The sequence below is a fragment of the Hyla sarda genome, chromosome 7 (genome assembly GCF_029499605.1).
Source record: "Hyla sarda isolate aHylSar1 chromosome 7, aHylSar1.hap1, whole genome shotgun sequence".
Classification (NCBI taxonomy): Eukaryota; Metazoa; Chordata; class Amphibia; order Anura; family Hylidae; genus Hyla; species Hyla sarda.
Window position 1 is genome coordinate 199935228 of NC_079195.1, and position 19247 is coordinate 199954474.

General features: G+C 42.8%; 1 protein-coding gene and 1 long non-coding RNA gene across 13 annotated transcripts in view; one reads left to right on the top strand and one right to left on the bottom strand.

The window, feature by feature from the left end:
* Window positions 1–1891: 1891 nt before the first annotated feature.
* The window catches only part of GLIS1 (GLIS family zinc finger 1), a 162306-nt gene continuing 144950 nt past the window's right edge, over window positions 1892–19247 (bottom strand). For all 12 annotated transcript variants that reach the window (XM_056532126.1, XM_056532124.1, XM_056532134.1 and 9 more), the window contains 4 exons: window positions 16023–16164; window positions 10134–10309; window positions 7314–7403; window positions 1892–2337 (listed from right to left, as the gene is read on the bottom strand). In XM_056532126.1, the coding sequence (XP_056388101.1) occupies window positions 2192–2337; window positions 7314–7403; window positions 10134–10309; window positions 16023–16164 (554 nt within the window). In that variant the 3' untranslated portion in view covers window positions 1892–2191. The remainder of the gene's footprint in view (window positions 2338–7313; window positions 7404–10133; window positions 10310–16022; window positions 16165–19247) is intronic.
* LOC130283023 (uncharacterized) overlaps window positions 5977–19247 on the top strand; it is a 37685-nt gene continuing 24414 nt past the window's right edge. The window contains exons 1-3 of the long non-coding RNA XR_008846592.1: window positions 5977–6011; window positions 10817–10880; window positions 14477–14626. This is a non-coding gene — a long non-coding RNA (uncharacterized LOC130283023). The remainder of the gene's footprint in view (window positions 6012–10816; window positions 10881–14476; window positions 14627–19247) is intronic.

A 19247-nucleotide genomic window follows, 5' to 3' on the forward strand; every position in this document is an offset into this window, starting at 1 on the left:
CGTGTGGTTCTGGGATTTTTGCTCACAGTTCTTGTGATCATTTTGACACCACAGGGTGAGATCTTGCATGGAGCCCCAGATCGAGGGAGATTATCAGTGGTCTTGTATGTTTTCCATTTTCTAATAATTGCTCCCACAGTAGATTTCTTCACACCAAGCTGCTTGCCTATTGCAGATTCAGTCTTCTCAGCCTGGTGCAGGTCTATCATTTTGTTTCTGGTGTCCTTCGACAGCGCTTTGGTCTTGGTCATAGTGGAGTATGGAGGGTGACTGTTTGAGGTTGTGGACAGGTGTCTTTTATACTGATAACAAGTCCAAACAGGTGCCATTAATACAGGTAATGAGTGGAGGACAGAGGAGACTCTTAAAGAAGTTACAGGTCTGTGAGAGACAGAAATCTTGCTTGTTTGCAGGTGACCAAATACTTATTTTCCACCATAATTTGCAAATAAATTCTTTAAAAATCAGACAATGTGATTTTATGGATTTTTTTCTCATTATGTCTCTCATAGTTGAGGTATACCTATGCTGAAAATTACAGGCCTCTCTCATCTTTTTAAGTAGGAGAACTTGTACAATTGGAGGCTGACTAAATACTTATGTATGCCAGTGCAAGAACTGCTGCATGTTAGTGGCTTTCGAGCACGACCCATTGTGCTAGTGTTTGCAATCTCCAGTGTATGGGCCTAAATTTACAACGTGCCCTCCATTACTATAAACCAGTGTTTCTAAACCAGGGTGCCTCCAGCTGTTGCAATACTACAACTCCCAGCATCCTTTGAAACAGCTATATTCATTGCATTTGATCATCCCAGATACAGTATGACAAGGTGAAGAAGAAAGAAATGCGCATCCTAAGGTGCTGGATAGCCTGCATGCTGTATACTAGTGTTTTCCGACCAGAGTGCCTCCAGCTGTTGCAAACTACAACTCCTAGCATGCCTGGACAGCCTTTGGTTGTCCGGGCATGCTGGGACTTGTAGTTTTGCAACAGCTGGCGGCACACTGGTTGGGAAACACTGCTGTATACACTTATAGCAGCTAAGCTATACGGCCAAAAATTGGTCCCGATGAACGGACACTATAGTTCTCTCTCCCCTCTCTTTCTTTCTCTCTCTTTGTCCTTTCTCTTTCTCTCTCTCTCTCTCTCCTTTTTCTTTATCTCTCTCTCTCTCTTTCTCTTTCTCTCTCTTTATATATATATATATCTCTCTCTCTCCTGTTTCTCTCTTTTTCTCTTTCTATCTCTCTCTTTCTCTCTTTTTCTCTCTCTTTCTCCTCTTTCTCTCTATCCTCTTTCTCTCTCTCTCTCTCTCTCTCTCTCTCTCTCTCTCTCTCTCTCTCTCTCTCTCTCCTCTTTCTCTCTTTTTCCCTTTCTATCTCTCTCCTCTTTCTCTCTATCCTCTCTCTCTCTTTCTTTCTTTTTCTCTCTCTTTCTTTTTCTCTCTCTTTCTCCCTCTTTCTTTTTCTCTCTCTTTCTCTCTCTCTCTCTCTTTCTCTCTTTCTCTTTATTTATCTCTATCTCTTTCTCTTTATCTCTCTCTCTCTCCTGTTTCTCTCTTTTTCTCTTTCTATCTCTTTCTCTCTCTCTTTCTCTCTCTCTCTCTCTCTCTCTCTCTCTCTCTCTCTCTTACTCTCTCTCTCTCTCTCTCTCTCTCTCTCTCTCTCTCTCTCTCTCTCTCTCTCTCTCTATCTCTCTCCTCTTTCTCTCCTTCTCTCTCTCCCCTAAGCCCCGATTCCTGAGGGGGTCCAAAGGCCCCTAGTATAGCACATTGTAGGTGCAGGCCCTGTTACAGATCTCAAATTGGGGCCCAGGGTCTTCAACTTAAATCTCTGATACCGTTTTATGCTGACAGAATACAAACAGCAGTATAACTTACAATATGTCCAGTTTTAATGTTCTCACTTAAGATAGAATGTATAAAACATAATATAAGGGTTATAAATCATATATACATGAGGTCTGTGCTGGAACGTACTAAGTGTGAACAATACCTACTATAAAATATACTGTGTATAGATATATATATATTTATATAAAGTAACATTTTCAAAGTGCCTCGAGTTCCCAATTTGCCCCCGTGGACAAAAAAACTGCAGATGATGATGGTAACAATAGAACGTAAAGTAGACAATAGCGCAATGACAGATTCTTTAAATTACAGCATGTAGATCACAGTGGCGAGCGGCTCTAGGTGTCGGTGTAAATGGATGGAATCTGGGGGAGACAGTGATCAAAGGCAGCATTGGGAAAGAAGTCTCTTTCTTGGGAACAGGCGGTCGCGCCATTTTCAGGGATGCAATGTCCGTCTGTGCTGGCGTTGTGTAACTCGTACCCTGCGAAGAGACAATATAGTGAATAAATGAGGACTAGATTGTCTGCATAAACATTACATTACTGTTAAAGGAGTTGTCCAGGAATAGAAAACCAGGGCAAATTTCTTTCAAAGACAGCGCCACCCTATCCTCAGGTTGTGTGTGGTAATGCAGCTCAATTCCATTGAAGTGAATGGAGAAAACTTGTAATACCACACACAACCTGAGGACAGACACTGTTTTTTTGCACGATATAAGCTCTGGTTTTCTATTCCTGGATAAGCCTTTTTAATTTGCTTATAGCAACCAATCCATTGCTTCTTTATTGTATGTGCTGCACCTAGCGCCCTTGGTATGGGGTTACAAGTAGGGCACACCTGGTGCATACTTGTAGCTGGCAAACAATTTTGAGGGTCTCCTGCTTACTTTTGGGAATTGTGGGGTTAATACAGCTGGGAATATGGAAGGAGAATATGTAAAAAAGTGCAGTGAGTCTTTCCTTTTACTTTATCTCTACCCCAAGGGCAGGATTGTTGTACGGTTTTTAGCAGGGTAGTTGGCAAGTCTCTTTAGTGGAGACCTCTTTGAAAGTTCTCCATGGAACCTACTTTGTTCCTACTCAACTCCACGACAAACTCTTCAGGGGGATATTTATTAAGCATTTTATTCTGTTTTCGTTGGGTATATTTGGCACAGTTTGTTTTTTGCGACTTTTCATTTACGTGTGTTATAGACATGAATGGAGGGGGCGTGACATCGTGAGGGGCGTGGACGGGACGTCCTGACCACTGCCACAAGAACCCGGCGTATGTTTAGAAAGCCAGGTGCTGCAGAAGATCGCGGGGGGCATCTTATCCCGTATCCTTTGGATAGGGGGATAAGATTTCAAGCAGCGGAGTACCCCTTTAAGCTTGCCCAATATTTTTATGGGTGGCTCGCTTCCACCTCGTTTTTCGGTGGAGAAAGCCTGTCCTATCTTTTTCTGCTGTCCTCGACTGGATCCCCTCCATCATGCTTTATGAAAAACTAAGTGCTATACAGGAGGACACTGTTAAGACACTTGGAGCGAGTAAGAAATCCTTGGATGTCTTCTTCTTACCTTCCAAATGTTTGCCGCTCTATTGGGGAGATTTATCAATACCTGTGCTGAGGAAAAGTCGACCAGTTACCCATAGCAATCGGATATCTTCCTTAAAGGGGTATTCCAGGATTTTTTATTTTATTTGACTATGCTACAGGTGCTGTAAAGTTAGTGTAGTTCATAATATAGTGTCTGTACCTGTCTGTGACGGTTTTCTCACAATTCTTCTGTGATTTTCACCCCAATATTTATTTTTACCAGCATACAAAATGACTGTTGTCTCAGATTTTTCCCAGGATGCAATGCTGCCGAGACCTGACTCACTAGTCAGCTGATGACAGGGAGCCTGTCTGCTCCAATGGGTGGAGGGATCGCTGGGTGGGAGAGAGATCAATCTGCAACTAATGCGACAGCTGGAGGCACCCTGATTGAAAACCACAGGTCTTTTGAATGGATGCAGCTCATTTATGTTTCAATGGGTGGGGTGGCTGATGTGTGGGAGGGAGGAAAATGGAATTATGGGATTTGTAGGCAAAAAAACACAAAAACCCAAACAGGAAATACCAGTTCACAAAAAGCTATCCACAGTGTTATGGTAATCTCACAACATAGCCATTTATCCCCAAGACAAGCGCAGATCCTTCCTAAGCATGTCCATTACTGTCTGCCAGGTACGTACTAAAATCACCTTATAGTGGAGAACCCCTTTAATTTTTAAAAATATCTCTGACAAATGAAATAAGCAATTGGATTGGTTGCTACTGCAACTGGGCCACTTTTCCTTTGCACATTTTTTTTTTTTTTTTTTTTAAATGAAGAATTTTTACTACTATCACATCTTGCAGTGTATGCGTGAATATTCAGTTGTGGTTCTTGTGATCTTCTTAGTTTGGGGGCTGAATTTTTAACAAAACCATAATAAATAGACGCTGCATTATTAGTGTTGGATTTACATAGAGCTAATTCATAACCTCATTTAATATCAAAGACTGTGCGGTAGATGCCAGGGATAGTGAACTTGTTGGAATGTATAGTTCTGCCAATGATATTTAGTAGAGAGAGCGCGATGTTCCGGATTTTATGTTCTAACTGAGGCTTTAGGTTGTTTTGAAAAAAGGCCTATCTAAACCTCCGGACCTTTCTCATGTACCATAACCGAGACAGAAAAAGGGGCTTGGTATCCAAAATGACCGATCAGGGTTCACATTGCACTTTTCAGGGCAGAGAAGAAATTGATAGATAACGTAGTGCTCTCTTACAGCATTTGTCTGGGTCTGCTGGGTCTTACAAGGAAATAATTTGGGGGGGGTCTACACTACTGTTGTTAAAGGGGTACTACAGTGGAAAACTTTTTTTTTTTTTTAATCAACTGGTGCCAGAAAGTTAAACAGATTTGTAAATTAAAAATTAAAAAATCTTAATCCTTCCAGTACTTATTAGCTGCTGAATACTACAGAGGAAATTCTTTTCTTTTTGGAACACAGCGCTCTCTGCTGACATCATGAGCACAGTGCTCTCTGCTGACATCATGAGCACAGTGCTCTCTGCTGACATCTCTGTGCATTTTAGGAACTGTCCAGAGCAGCATATGTTTGCTATGGGGATTTTCTCCTATCCTGGACAGTTCTTAAAATGGACAGAGATGTCAGCAGAGAGCACTGTGCTCGTGATGTCAGCAGAGAGCTCTGTGTTCCTAAATGAAAAGAATTTCCTCTGAAGTATTCAGCAGCTAATAAGTACAGGAAGGATTAAGATTTTTTTTTAACAGAAGTCATTTACAAATCTGTTTAACTTTTTTGGCACCAGTTAATTAAAAAAAAAAAAAAATGTTTTCCACCGGAGTACCCCTGTAATTTTATTATGTGCTGTCTGCTCCTACATCTAGTACTGCATTTGTCTTTTTTTTGCTTTTAGCAACACAGCAATGAATATTTGCATAGATTGTACTAGATGTTATAGTCCAGTGCTTCCCAACCAGGGTGCCTTCAGCTGTTGCAAAACTACAACTCCCAGCATGCCCGGACAGCCGTTGGCTGTCCGGGCATGCTGGGAGTTGTAGTTTTGCAACAGCTGGAGGCGCCCAAATTGGGAAACACTGGTCTAAGGGGACAATGGGACCTAAAACTCAGAGGGAGAAACTACAAAAAGAAACAATGGGGAAGAAGAGTCAGAGGTTTATCAAGAAAACAACCCTGTGGATACCTAGTAGGGCAGAGCTGGAGAGTAGCCAAACTGCAGCCATTAGGTCCAAACCACTGAAAATTGAGCACAAGGGGGAGATTTATTAAAACCTGTCCAGAGGAAAAGTTGCCCATAGCAACCAATCAGATCGCTTCTTTCATTTTTAACAAGGCCTCTGCAAAATGAAAGAAGGAATCGGATTGGTTGCTATGGGCAACTTGGGGGAGATTTATCAAAACCTGTGCAAAGGAACAGTTGTCCAGTTGCCCATGGCAACCAATCAAATTGCTTCTTTTATTTTTCACGTTTTTTTTTTTTTTTTTAAATGTAAGACGCAATCTGATTGGTTGCTATGTGCAACTGGGCAACTTTTCCTCTGGACAGGTTTTGATAAATCTCCCCTTATGTGGTAAAGGGCGTCCACCCATGTCAAGTGAGTAGAGGGAACGTGGGATCTCCACAAACTAGGGATAATGGGGGAGATTGCTTCTTTCATTTTTCACACAGGTCTCTATAAGGGTCTCTTCACACATACAGTATTCTGCTGCAGATTTCATTGTAAACTGAATGACTTGGCATCAAATCTGCGCATAATATTGTATGTGTGAATAGACCCCAAAAATGAAAGAAGCGATCTGATTGGTTGCCACGGGCAACTGCACCACTCTTCCTCTGCACAGGTTTTGATAAATCTCGCCCAATTTGTCTAATGGCTCCAATAAGGTTCCTGAGAAGACCATGTTCAATGGAAGAGCTAGTACCGGGAAGGACCAAGAGCAGAGCCATGGAAGGCATAAAGAAACCCCTTTTCTTCATATGGTTTTCACCATTCTTGGTATAATCTCTGTTCCAGCACACTAGAGAATCCCACACAGTAGTCTTGGCCCCAGCTAGTCCAGCACCCATGACCAGGCACTGCACTGTAGTATGTCTAATGTCCATACAGAGGGGGAGATTTATCAAAAGCTGCCCAGAGGAAACATTGCTGAGTTGCCCATAGCAACCAATCAGATCGCTTCTTTCGTTTTCAGAGGCCTTTTTAAAAATAAAAATGAAAGAAGCGATCTGATTGGTTGCTATGGGCAACTCAGTAATGTTTCCCCTGGACAGGTTTTGATAAATCTCCCTAAGAGAGCCTCCAATCCTGGAAGCATAGTGGACTCTAATACAGTGGCCATTCAGTGCAGGTCATATTATCAATGAGGACTAATAGATTATTTGTGAGATAACCCCAAAAAGGTTTAGATGTGGCTCTCTTATTGTAGATCTTATAGGCCCTCTTTTGACAGGCCCTATTATCGTGTGAAAACCTGGGACCACTGGTAGATCATTTAGTCTTCTGGCTGGTTTTACTATAAATTTTAAAGAGTTGCTAAATTCCTATGAGGGGAAATATGATGATATCAATAGAAACCAATAGACTACACCAGCACATCTGCTGCCACTTGGCAAACAACAAGATTTGAAATGGAGCAGATCGCAGCACTTCTATATGAATGCACAGCCCTATATAACCAAGAATTGGTGCAACATTTCTACTCAAACTTGGGTCTTTATCCCACATTTTCTTTTTTACACATAGCGACTGCTCAACCTTCATCTCCAATTTTTTTAATTTTTATTTTATTGTGCTACCTTTAAGCATGAGACCAATATACAGTATATATATATATATATATATATATATATATATATGTCTGCCACTGTTTTCTGATAAGTATATCAAAATCTGTACCAGTGTTCTGTGTGCCTGGACCATGGTATCGGTCTGGATCCAGTGTCTCTCTGTAGCATTCAGGGTACTGCACAAAACTGCCTTGAAATTCTGCAATAAAAAAAAAAAAAAAAAGATGGACATGTCACCCACACAATGAACATGTCACCCACCCAATGTACATGTCACCCACACAATGGACATGTCACCCACCCAATGGACCTGTCACCTACCCAATGTACATGTCACCCACCCAATGTACATGTCACCCACACAATGAACATGTCACCCACCCAATGGACCTGTCACCCACCCAATGTACATGTCACCCACCCAATGTACATGTCACCCACACAATGAACATGTCACCCACCCAAAGGACCTGTCACCCACCCAATGGACATGTCACCCACCCAATGTACATGTCACCCACACAATGAACATGTCACCCACCCAATGGACCTGTCACCCACCCAATGTACATGTCACCCACACAATGAACATGTCACCCACCCAATGGACATGTCACCCACACAATGGACATGTCACCCACCCAATGGACATGTCACCCGCACAATGGACATGTCACCCGCACAATGGACATGTCACCCGCACAATGGACATGTCACCCACACAATGGACATGTCACCCACCCAATGGACATGTCACCCGCACAATGGACATGTCACCCGCACAATGGACATGTCACCCACACAATGGACATGTCACCCACACAATGGACATTTCACCCACGCAATGGACATGTCACCCACACAATGGACATGTCACCCACGCAATGGACATTTCACCCACGCAATGGACATGTCACCCACACAATGGACATGTCACCCACACAATGGACATTTCACCCACGCAATGGACATGTAACCCACACAATGGACATTTCACCCACGCAATGGACATTTCACCCACACAATGGACATGTCACCCACACAATGGACATGTCACCCACACAATGGACATGTCACCTACACAATGGGCATGTCAACACGCAATGGACATGTCACCAACACAATGGGCATGTCACCCACCCAGTGGACATGTCAACCACATGATGGACATGTCACCTACACAATGGACATGGGAATTACACAATGGACATGGGAATTACACAATGGACATGTCACCCACACAATGAACATTTCACCCACACAATGGACATGAATTACACAATGGACATGTCACCCACACAATGGGCACGTCACCCACCCAATGGACACGTCACCCACCCAATGGACACGTCACCAACACAATGGACATGTCACCCACATAATGTACATGTCGCCCACACACTGTACATGCCAGTGTTGTTCATTTAGTGTTGTTCATTTAGTTCTCCGGTCCTTTCTTATTTGATCCTGCCCTGGAACATGTGACTGACGCTCTGACTTGCTGAATCTTACAGCGGATTAAATGTGCTGCAGAAGTCACTTTTTCTATTCATTCTAATGAGAACTTCAATCTCATTCTCAATGGAATGAATACAGAAATTGGGGGTATTTAGGAATAATGGCTGTGGTAGGTGTTTTTAACTCTTTTTTTTTTTCATGGGTGGCTTTTTAAATCACTGTACAAAATTTACAAAAAAGGCGCAAGTTAAAGTAATAATTTGGATAAACATGTAAACAAGTAGGGTTTTTAAACTTAATTGTACCAAATGTCCATCCTAACCATATTGAAAAAATGTTTTCAAATTTTCACAAAGTTATACTTTTTTAGTTTTATTTATTTATAGGTAATAAAAATATATTTATATTTCAGATAACAAGGTAATTTGCTTATATTAATGTTACAGTTAGCGCTGCGGTCAGACTTACTGACCGCAAGTGTATCCCTTTCTCTGCTGCAGGCGCCTCTGCGGTTCGCATCCCGCGATGCAAACGCACAAGGCCACCAGGTCTCCCCTCACCTCCTCACTGATCTGCCTCCTCTGCTTCCTATGCTCTCTGTGTCTGCTGGCATGTGCATCCCTGCCTCCTAAAGTGCCTGCATGCCGGCTCTTTAAAATTTAAAGGGCCAGCGCACCATTAATTGGTGCTAGTGTGGTTTGACCCTTTATAATCCCGCACTTCCTTTAATCCTTGCCTGATCTTTGTGTGCTTGTTGTGTTTACTTGTGTCTTGCCTTGCCGTTTATCTGACCCCTTGCTACGTATCCTGACGTTGCTCCTGTTCCGCCTGCCTTCTGACCTCTTGCTACGTGTCCTGACCTTGCTTCATTGCATCCAGCTCTGACCTCCTCCCTGTCCTGAATTCATCTGTGCCTCATTCTTCCTGTGCCGTGTTATACCTCGGCTGCCTGTGGGGACGAGTCGTATCAGGGCTCTGGTGAAAACCAGCAGCACCTTAGACTCCGCTCCCTGGTACGGCCCACGCCATCATCCTCACAGGTCAGTGGATCCACCTCACCACAGCCGTTACAATTAATGAGTAATTTCAATACATTTTTGTTATGTGCGTTTTCTTTCCCATTTTTTTATGGAGGTGATTTGTGCCTTTTTAAAGGGTTTGTGCCAAATTTTGCACCTTTTTAAAAAGTAGCATTTTCATAAATCCCTGATCACTGCAAAAACACGACTCAAAACACACGTACCACAGCCAATCACAGGAATGCGCATATATAAAAAGTTGCAAAAAACACTGCGCCATAAACTTTGACAATTTTACCCAAGAAAACAAGGGTAAAATGCTTCATAAATACCCCCCCCCCCCCCCATTGACTTCTGCTGCACACATAACCCCCTGAGCGCCAGTCACATGTCCTCATAATATCCTTGTATCATGAAATACTATAAAATAATGCTTGATATAAGTCTTATACCTTGCATTTGAGGAGCTGTGGGACTCTGAAATGTGCGGTAATTTTTCCCCAGTAAACTCTGCTCTCCGTGGTGAGATTTGCGGTGACAACCGGGAGAGGATCCTCGGTGAAGTAATGAAGATGAGGCTGTAGACTTCATAGGGCTGGCTAGGTGGCCGAGAACATGTGGCGACATCCTACAAGACACATACAAAAGAAGAGAACTTTATTCTGGGAGGTGTAACGCTAAATAGTTCAGAATCAATATTCCATGTTCTCCATCTGCCCCATTTACACATGGACATCATTTACCTTGGCGTTCCTCCTTATAACTGTAGTGGTTTTGTTAACTAAGAGGTTTCAGGACTGTTCATTTGCGAATCCCTTGGTCATGAATTGCCTCAGTTCCTAACACCCAAGTAGCTGGCACACTTGCACTTTTTTGTCACAAGTAAATTGTAAGTGATAATTTGTTCCTTGTGTTCCGGTGGATCACTCCATTGGAAGGTCTCCATTAGAATGTTCTCAATAAGAACACTGCAATCTGTACAAACACTGCTCCTCATGGCGGCCATAGCCTCGTGTTATAAGACGATGTAGGGTACCTGGTTACAGAACAATTCAACATTATGGCTACAATTGACTCTATTAGGCCTGAAGTATTGTTTGGTTCTAATTTTTTTTCCTTTTATTTGCCCATTTAGGACATCATAAAGTGGAGTGTTCGTTAATTTGCTAATACCAAGAGACGTGCAAGCTTGCCAACAGGTCAGATTTGGGGCAAAACCACAAACAAGGCTAACAAAATGGGCAAGGTTTATGTAAAACACACCCAAAAGTAGGAGTTTTTGGGGTGTTCTTTGCCATTTGGTATGCTTATTATGGCTTTCAATATACTGGTAACTATGGCCATGATAAGTGCCGCTCTCTGCTCTGATGCTCTATGGCAGTGTCTCCCAACCAGTGTGCCTCCAGCTGTTGCAAAACTACAACTCCCTGCATGCTCGGACAGCCTTTGGCTGTCCGGGCATGCAGGGAGTTGTAGTTTTGCAACAGCTGGAGGTGTACTGGTTGGGAAACACTGACCTAGGGGCATTCACTTAAATACGCTAACTCTGATTTCAGTGGGCACCCTGCACACATATTTATTGTGGTTACACCAGCAATAACAGCTGATTGTGGGGGCTTTAACCCCTTAAGGACTCAGCCCATTTTGGCCTTAAGGACTCAGACAATTAAATTTTTACGTTTTCATTTTTTCCTCCTCGCCTTCTAAAAATCATAACTCTTTTATATTTTCATCCACAGACTAGTATGAGGGCTTGTTTTTTGCGCGACCAGTTGTCCTTTGTAATGACATCACTCATTATATCATAAAATGTATGGCGCAACCAAAAAACACTATTTTTGTGGGGAAATTAAAACGAAAAACGCAATTTTGCTAATTTTGGAAGGTTTCGTTTTCACGCCGTACAATTTATGGTAAAAATGACGTGTGTGCTTTATTCTGAGGGTCAATACGATTAAAATGATACCCATTATTACATACTTTTATATTATTGTTGCGCTTAAAAAAATCACAAACTTTTTAACCAAATTAGTACGTTTATAATCCCTTTATTTTGATGACCTCTACCTTTTTTATTTTTCCGTATAAGCGGCGGTATGGGGGCTCATTTTTTGCGCCATGATCTGTACTTTTTTTTGATACCACATTTGCATATAAAAAACTTTTAATACATTTTTTATAATTTTTTTTAAATAAAATATATAAAAAAGTAGCAATTTGGGACTTTTATTTTTTTTCCGTTCACGCCATTCACCGTATGGGATCATTAACATTTTATTTTAATAGTTTGGACATTTACGCACGCGGCAATACCAAATATGTCTATAAAATTTATTTTTTACGCTTTTTGGGGGTAAAATAGGAAAAAACGGACGTTTTACTTTTTTATTGGGGGAGGGGATTTTTAACTTTTTTTTTACTTTTACTTTTACATTTTTTTTACATTTTTTTTTACACTTGAATAGTCCCCATAGGGGACTATTCATGGCAATACCATGATTGCTAATACTAATCTGTTCTATGTATAGGACAGAACAGATCAGTATTATCGGTCATCTTCTGCTCTGGTCTGCTCGATCTCAGACCAGAGCAGGAGACGCCGGGAGCCGCACGGAGGAAGGAGAGGGGACCTCCGTGCGGCGTTCTGAATGATCGGATCCCCGCAGCAGCGCTGCGGGCGATCCGATCATTCATTCAAATCGCGCACTGCCGCAGATGCCGGGATCTGTATTGATCCCGGCACCTGAAGGGTTAATGGCGGACGCCCGCGAGATCGCGGGCGTCGGCCATTGCCGGCGGGTCCCTGGCTGCGATCAGCAGCCGGGATCAGCCGCGCATGACACGGGCATCGCTTCGATGCCCGCGGTTATGCACAGGACGTAAATGTACGTCCTGGTGCGTTAAGTACCACCGCACCAGGACGTACATTTACGTCCTGCGTCCTTAAGGGGTTAAAGGGGTACTCCACTGGAAAACTTTTTTTTTTTTTTTTTTTATCAACTGGTGCCAGAAAGTTAAACAGATTTGTAAATTACTTCTATTTCAAAATCGTAATCCTTCCAGTACTTATCAGCTGCTGTATGATCCACAGGAAGTTCTTTTCTTTTTGAATGTCCTTTCTGTCTGAGCACAGTGCTGTCAATCTTAGGAACTGTCCAGAGTAGGAGCAAATCCTCATAGCTAACCTCTCCTGCTCTGGACAGTTCCTGACATGGACAGAGGTGTCAGCAGAGAGCGCTGTGGTCAGACTGGAAAGAACTACACAACTTCCTCGGCAGTATACAGCAGCTGATAAGTACTGGAAGGATTAAGATTTTTAAATAGAAGTCATTTACAAATCTGTTTAAAGGGGTACTCCAGTGCAAAACTTTATTTAATTTTTTTTAATCAACTGGTGCCAGAAAGTTAAACAGATTTGTAAATTACTTCTATTAAAAAATCTTAATCCTTCCAGTACTTATTAGCTGCTGAATACTACAGAGGAAATTCTTTTCTTTTTGGAACACAGAGCTCTCTGCTGACATCATGTGCACAGTGCTCTCAGCTGACATCTCTGTCCATTGTAGGAACTGTCCAGAGTAGGAGAAAAACCCCATAGCAAACATATGCTGCTCTGGTCAGTTCCTAAAATGGACAGAGATGTCAGCAGAGAGCACTGTGCTCGTGATGTCCGCAGAGAGCTCTGTGTTCCATAAAGAAAATAATTTCCTCTGTAGTATTCAGCAGCTAATAAGTACTGGAAGGATTAATATTTTTAATAGAAGTAATTTACAAATCTAACTTAACTTTCTGGCAAAAAATAAAAAAGGTTTTCCACCGTAGTACCCCTTTCAAGAAGTAGTGCAGTGAAACATTACTGATCCCCTATGCAAGTTATAGATCGCGGGGGGGGGGCTTCTGCCCACTGGGACCTCCTGTGATCTCCTAAACAGGGCCCGGCAGTCTGCCAAAAGCAGGAAGCCGCGGCCGACATTCCCCCTCCATGTATCTCTATGGGATACATAAAGAGGACATGTTGACCGCCACTCTGCACGGTGGTCGACTCGGCCCCTTCCAGCAGACTGCCAGGGGGCCGAGTTCAGGAGATCACAGGGGGTCCCAGCAATCGGACCCCACCGCAATTTATAACTTATCCCCTATCCTTTGGATAGAGGATAAGTTATGTTTCACTACAGAACCCCTTTAAGAGGTCTGATTATAGTCTAATGTTTTAATTCCGACATACTAGTTGTTGTCCCCAACATTTCTTGCCAGAGAAGGAGATTCTAATAACTTGGACTGAATTACATAGTTGTAGCTGCTGATAAAATACGTAGATATCTGAAAGTCATGAACATTTCTTGAATAGTGCGAGATAGGGCTGGGTGGTGGAGGCCAATAAGTAGCAAAGACCCTTGGGGCAATTGCCCCTTATCCTCGTTGATGACTGCAAAATGGACTTCATATTCATCAATGCCTGAGGCTCGTATGGCTTCTGTCATTCACTACACCCACCCTCCTCTTCAGCCAGTGCTTGATCAACTTGGGCCGTAAAGACCAAACAAAATTGGTGCTGCACCACCCAAGCTGGTAGAGTCGGTAGACATTATCTAATTCATTAGCGACTGTGAGGCCATTGACGTTCTTTGGTGGACGTGCCCGCCACATACGCCGTAATGTAACAACTTGGTTAGTAAATTACATCTATAAAGATTGTCAAGCCTGTCCATTGAGGTGCTCCGCGCCGAATGTTAGTGCTGTAAGCTGCATGTTTCCTGAGCTATTCAGACATTAATCACTGCGGGTCCCTGAACAGATTCTACCTCAGGGTCTTCAATCATTAAGACGAAAAGTGTAACAAACTGACCACTCTCCGCAACGCCGGCCACCGGGCTCCCTCCCCCAGAGTAAACACCGGCCCCGATGCTGTCACATCCTGCCTGAACATTTGCAAGTAAATTAGTAGGTAATTTAACAGAAATATTTAAATGTCTAGCGTTATGAGAGAAGGGGGGGGGGGGGGGGGGGGATTGCGCTTATTTTGGCACAGACCATGACACACAATTTAACCCTTTAGATTTGGCACTTAGTTTTTGACAACTGATAAAACTGATGTGCAACAATATGGCATCAAGTTGGTGGTCTCCAAACTGTGGCCCTCCAGATGATGCAAAGCTACCACTCCCAGCATGCCCGGACAGCCAACGGCTGTCCGGGCATGCTGGGAGTGGTAGTTTTGCAACATCTGGAGGGCCACAGTCTGGAGACCACCAACTTACTGGTGGTCTCCAAACTGTGGCCCTCCAGACACACACAATGGTTTTCAAACTGTGGCCCTCCAGATGTTGCAAAACTACAAAGTAGTTTTGCAACATCTGGAGGGCCACAGTTTGAAGACCATTGTTTTAGGTCATAGATTTGGACATGCAAGATTTCAAAGGCAAGATAGGCACTGATAGTCCTATATATATATATATATATATATATATATATATATATATATACTATATACATCCAACTGTACACATATATTATCCAGCTGCGCTGCGGAATCTGTAGGCGCTATATAAATAAATTAATAAATAAAAACCACATGCATAGACATAAGGCAGATTTACCATTATTATTATTAATAATATTAATGGCCACACAAAACATTGACACTTTGGACCCAATTTGGACACATTTCCAAGGTTTAGACATTAAAGGACAAGTATCATGTAAATAAAAAACCTTATCCCCTTTCCAAAGTATATGGAATAAGTTTTAGATCGCGGGGGGGGGGTTGGTCTCCGGCTCTCCTATACAGTGGCGTGTCACTACCCTCGCCCGAAACCGGGGGCCGCCACGCCCCCTCCATATAGCTCTATGGGAGAGCCATTCGGCAATCTTAAGCTCTCCCATAGAACTATATAGAGGAGGCATGGTGGCTTTGGGCGGGGGTCCTGATGCGCCGATGTGAAGGAGAGCCCGGGCTCGAAACAGGAGATCACGGGGGCCCCAGCGAGATCACGGGGGCCCCACGATCTAAAACTTTTTTTTTTTAGATGATAAGTTTTCTATTACATGATACATGTCCTTTAATGGCTGTGTGTTGCGTTAGTTTGAGGGGACGCAACATTAAACACTTATACAGGCCGTGCACTCACTACTTTACATTAGAGCTTCCTTCGGTGTTTTCACGCGAAAAGATAAAAGTAAAATATATACAAAAATTAGAGGGGTGCAATTACTTATGGGAAATACTGTACATGAGATACCAGCGTGTATTATAGGCCAGAAATGCATCCAGCGTTTGCTGCTTACCAACCAGCAATATCACAAAGTGTGAACATGGACGTAATATGCTGTGTAAGCTGTACCTCTCTAAAGTCCTCTCAGGGACAGATAGCAGACAGTTGGTAGGAGACTCCAAAGCAGGGCACCGGGACGAAACCGCAGACGTGGGTGACATTACGCCCGGATTAGCCATGTTCTGGTTATTAGAGCACAGGTCATACAATCCTGGAATAGAAGAAAACAAATCAAAAACATATTAGTAATGTTTTCTTATCAATATAGAAACGTAAGAGATATGCTGCCATGAAAAAGGTTGTTCTAAAATAATAGTTATTTTCTCTTGGGTCCCAATGGAAAATTTGTAATGAATAATGTGACCTATACAGTCACTGGACACTTTATTAGGTACACCTTGCTAGTCCTGGGTTGGACCCCCTTTTGCCTTCTTTCTTCGTGGCATACATTCTACAAGGTGCTGGAAACATTCCTCAGAGATTTCCCTCCATATAGACATGATGACATCACACAGTTCTTCTATATGGACATGATGACATCACACAGTTCTTCTATATGGACATGATGACATCACACAGTTCCTCTATATGGACATGATGACATCACACAGTTCCTCCATATGGACATGATGACATCACACAGTTCCTCCATATAGACATGATGACATCACACAGTTCCTCCATATGGACATGATGACATCACACAGTTCCTCCATATAGACATGATGACATCACACAGTTCCTCCATATGGACATGATGACATCACACAGTTCCTCCATATAGACATGATGACATCACACAGTTCTTCTATATGGACATGATGACATCACACAGTTCTTCTATATGGACATGATGACATCACACAGTTCCTCTATATGGACATGATGACATCACACAGTTCCTCCATATGGACATGATGACATCACACAGTTCCTCCATATAGACATGATGACATCACACAGTTCCTCCATATGGACATGATGACATCACACAGTTCCTCCATATAGACATGATGACATCACACAGTTCCTCCATGTGGACATGATGACATCACACAGTTCCTCCATGTGGACATGATGACATCACACAGTTCCTCCATATGGACATGATGACATCACACAGTTCCTCCATATGGACATGATGTCATCACACAGTTCCTCCATGTAGACATGATGACATCACACAGTTCCTCCATGTGGACATGATGACATCACACAGTTCCTCCATGTGGACATGATGACATCACACAGTTCCTCCATATGGACATGATGACATCACACAGTTCCTCCATATAGACATGATGACATCACACAGTTCCTCCATATGGACATGATGACATCACACAGTTCCCCCATATGGACATGATGACATCACACAGTTCCTCCATATGGACATGATGACATCACACAGTTCCTCCATATGGACATGATGACATCACACAGTTCCTCCATGTGGACATGATGACATCACACAGTTCCTCCATGTGGACATGATGACATCACACAGTTCTTCCATGTGGACATGATGACATCACACAGTTCCTCCATATGGACATGATGACATCACACAGTTCCTCCATATGGACATGATGACATCACACAGATCCCCCATATAGACATGATGACATCACACAGTTCCTCTATATGGACATGATGACATCACACAGTTCTTCCATATGGACATGATGACATCACACAGTTCTTCCATATGGACATGATGACATCACACAGTTCCTCCATGTTGACATGATGACATCACACAGTTCCTCCATGTGGACATGATGACATCACACAGTTCTTCCATACGGACATGATGACATCACACAGTTCCTCCATATGGACATGATGACATCACACAGTTCCCCCATATGGACATGATGACATCACACAGTTCCTCCATATGGACATGATGACATCACACAGTTCCCCCATATGGACATGATGACATCACACAGTTCCCCCATATGGACATGATGCCATCACACAGTTCCTCCATATGGACATGATGACATCACACAGTTCCTCCATATGGACATGATGACATCACACAGTTCCTCCATGTGGACATGATGACATCACACAGTTCCTCCATATGGACATGATGACATCACACAGTTCCTCCATATAGACATGATGACATCACACAGTTCCTCCATGTGGACATGATGACATCACACAGTTCCTCCATGTGGACATGATGACATCACACAGTTCCTCCATGTGGACATGATGACATCACACAGTTCCTCCATATGGACATGATGACATCACACAGTTCCTCCATATGGACATGATGACATCACACAGTTCCTCCATGTGGACATGATGACATCACACAGTTCCTCCATGTGGACATGATGACATCACACAGTTCCTCCATATGGACATGATGACATCACACAGTTCCTCCATATAGACATGATGACATCACACAGTTCCTCCATATGGACATGATGACATCACACAGTTCCTCCATATGGACATGATGACATCACACAGTTCCTCCATATGGACATGATGACATCACACAGTTCCTCCATATAGACATGATGACATCACACAGTTCCTCCATATGGACATGAGGACATCACACAGTTCCTCCATATGGACATGATGACATCACACAGTTCCTCCATATGGACATGATGACATCACACAGTTCCTCCATATGGACATGATGACATCACACAGTTCCTCCATGTTGACATGATGACATCACACAGTTCCTCCATGTGGACATGATGACATCACACAGTTCTTCCATATGGACATGATGACATCACACAGTTCTTCCATATGGACATGATGACATCACACAGTTCTTCCATATGGACATGATGACATCACACAGTTCCTCCATGTTGACATGATGACATCACACAGTTCCTCCATGTGGACATGATGACATCACACAGTTCTTCCATGTGGACATGATGACATCACACAGTTACTCCATACGGACATGATGACATCACACAGTTCCTCCATATGGACATGATGACATCACACAGTTCCCCCATATGGACATGATGACATCACACAGTTCTCCATATGGACATGATGACATCACACAGTTCCTCCATATGGACATGATGACATCACACAGTTACTCCATATGGACATGATGACATCACACAGTTCCTCCATATGGACATGATGACATCACACAGTTCCTCCATGTTGACATGATGACATCACACAGTTCCTCCATGTGGACATGATGACATCACACAGTTCTTCCATATGGACATGATGACATCACACAGTTCCTCCATATGGACATGATGACATCAC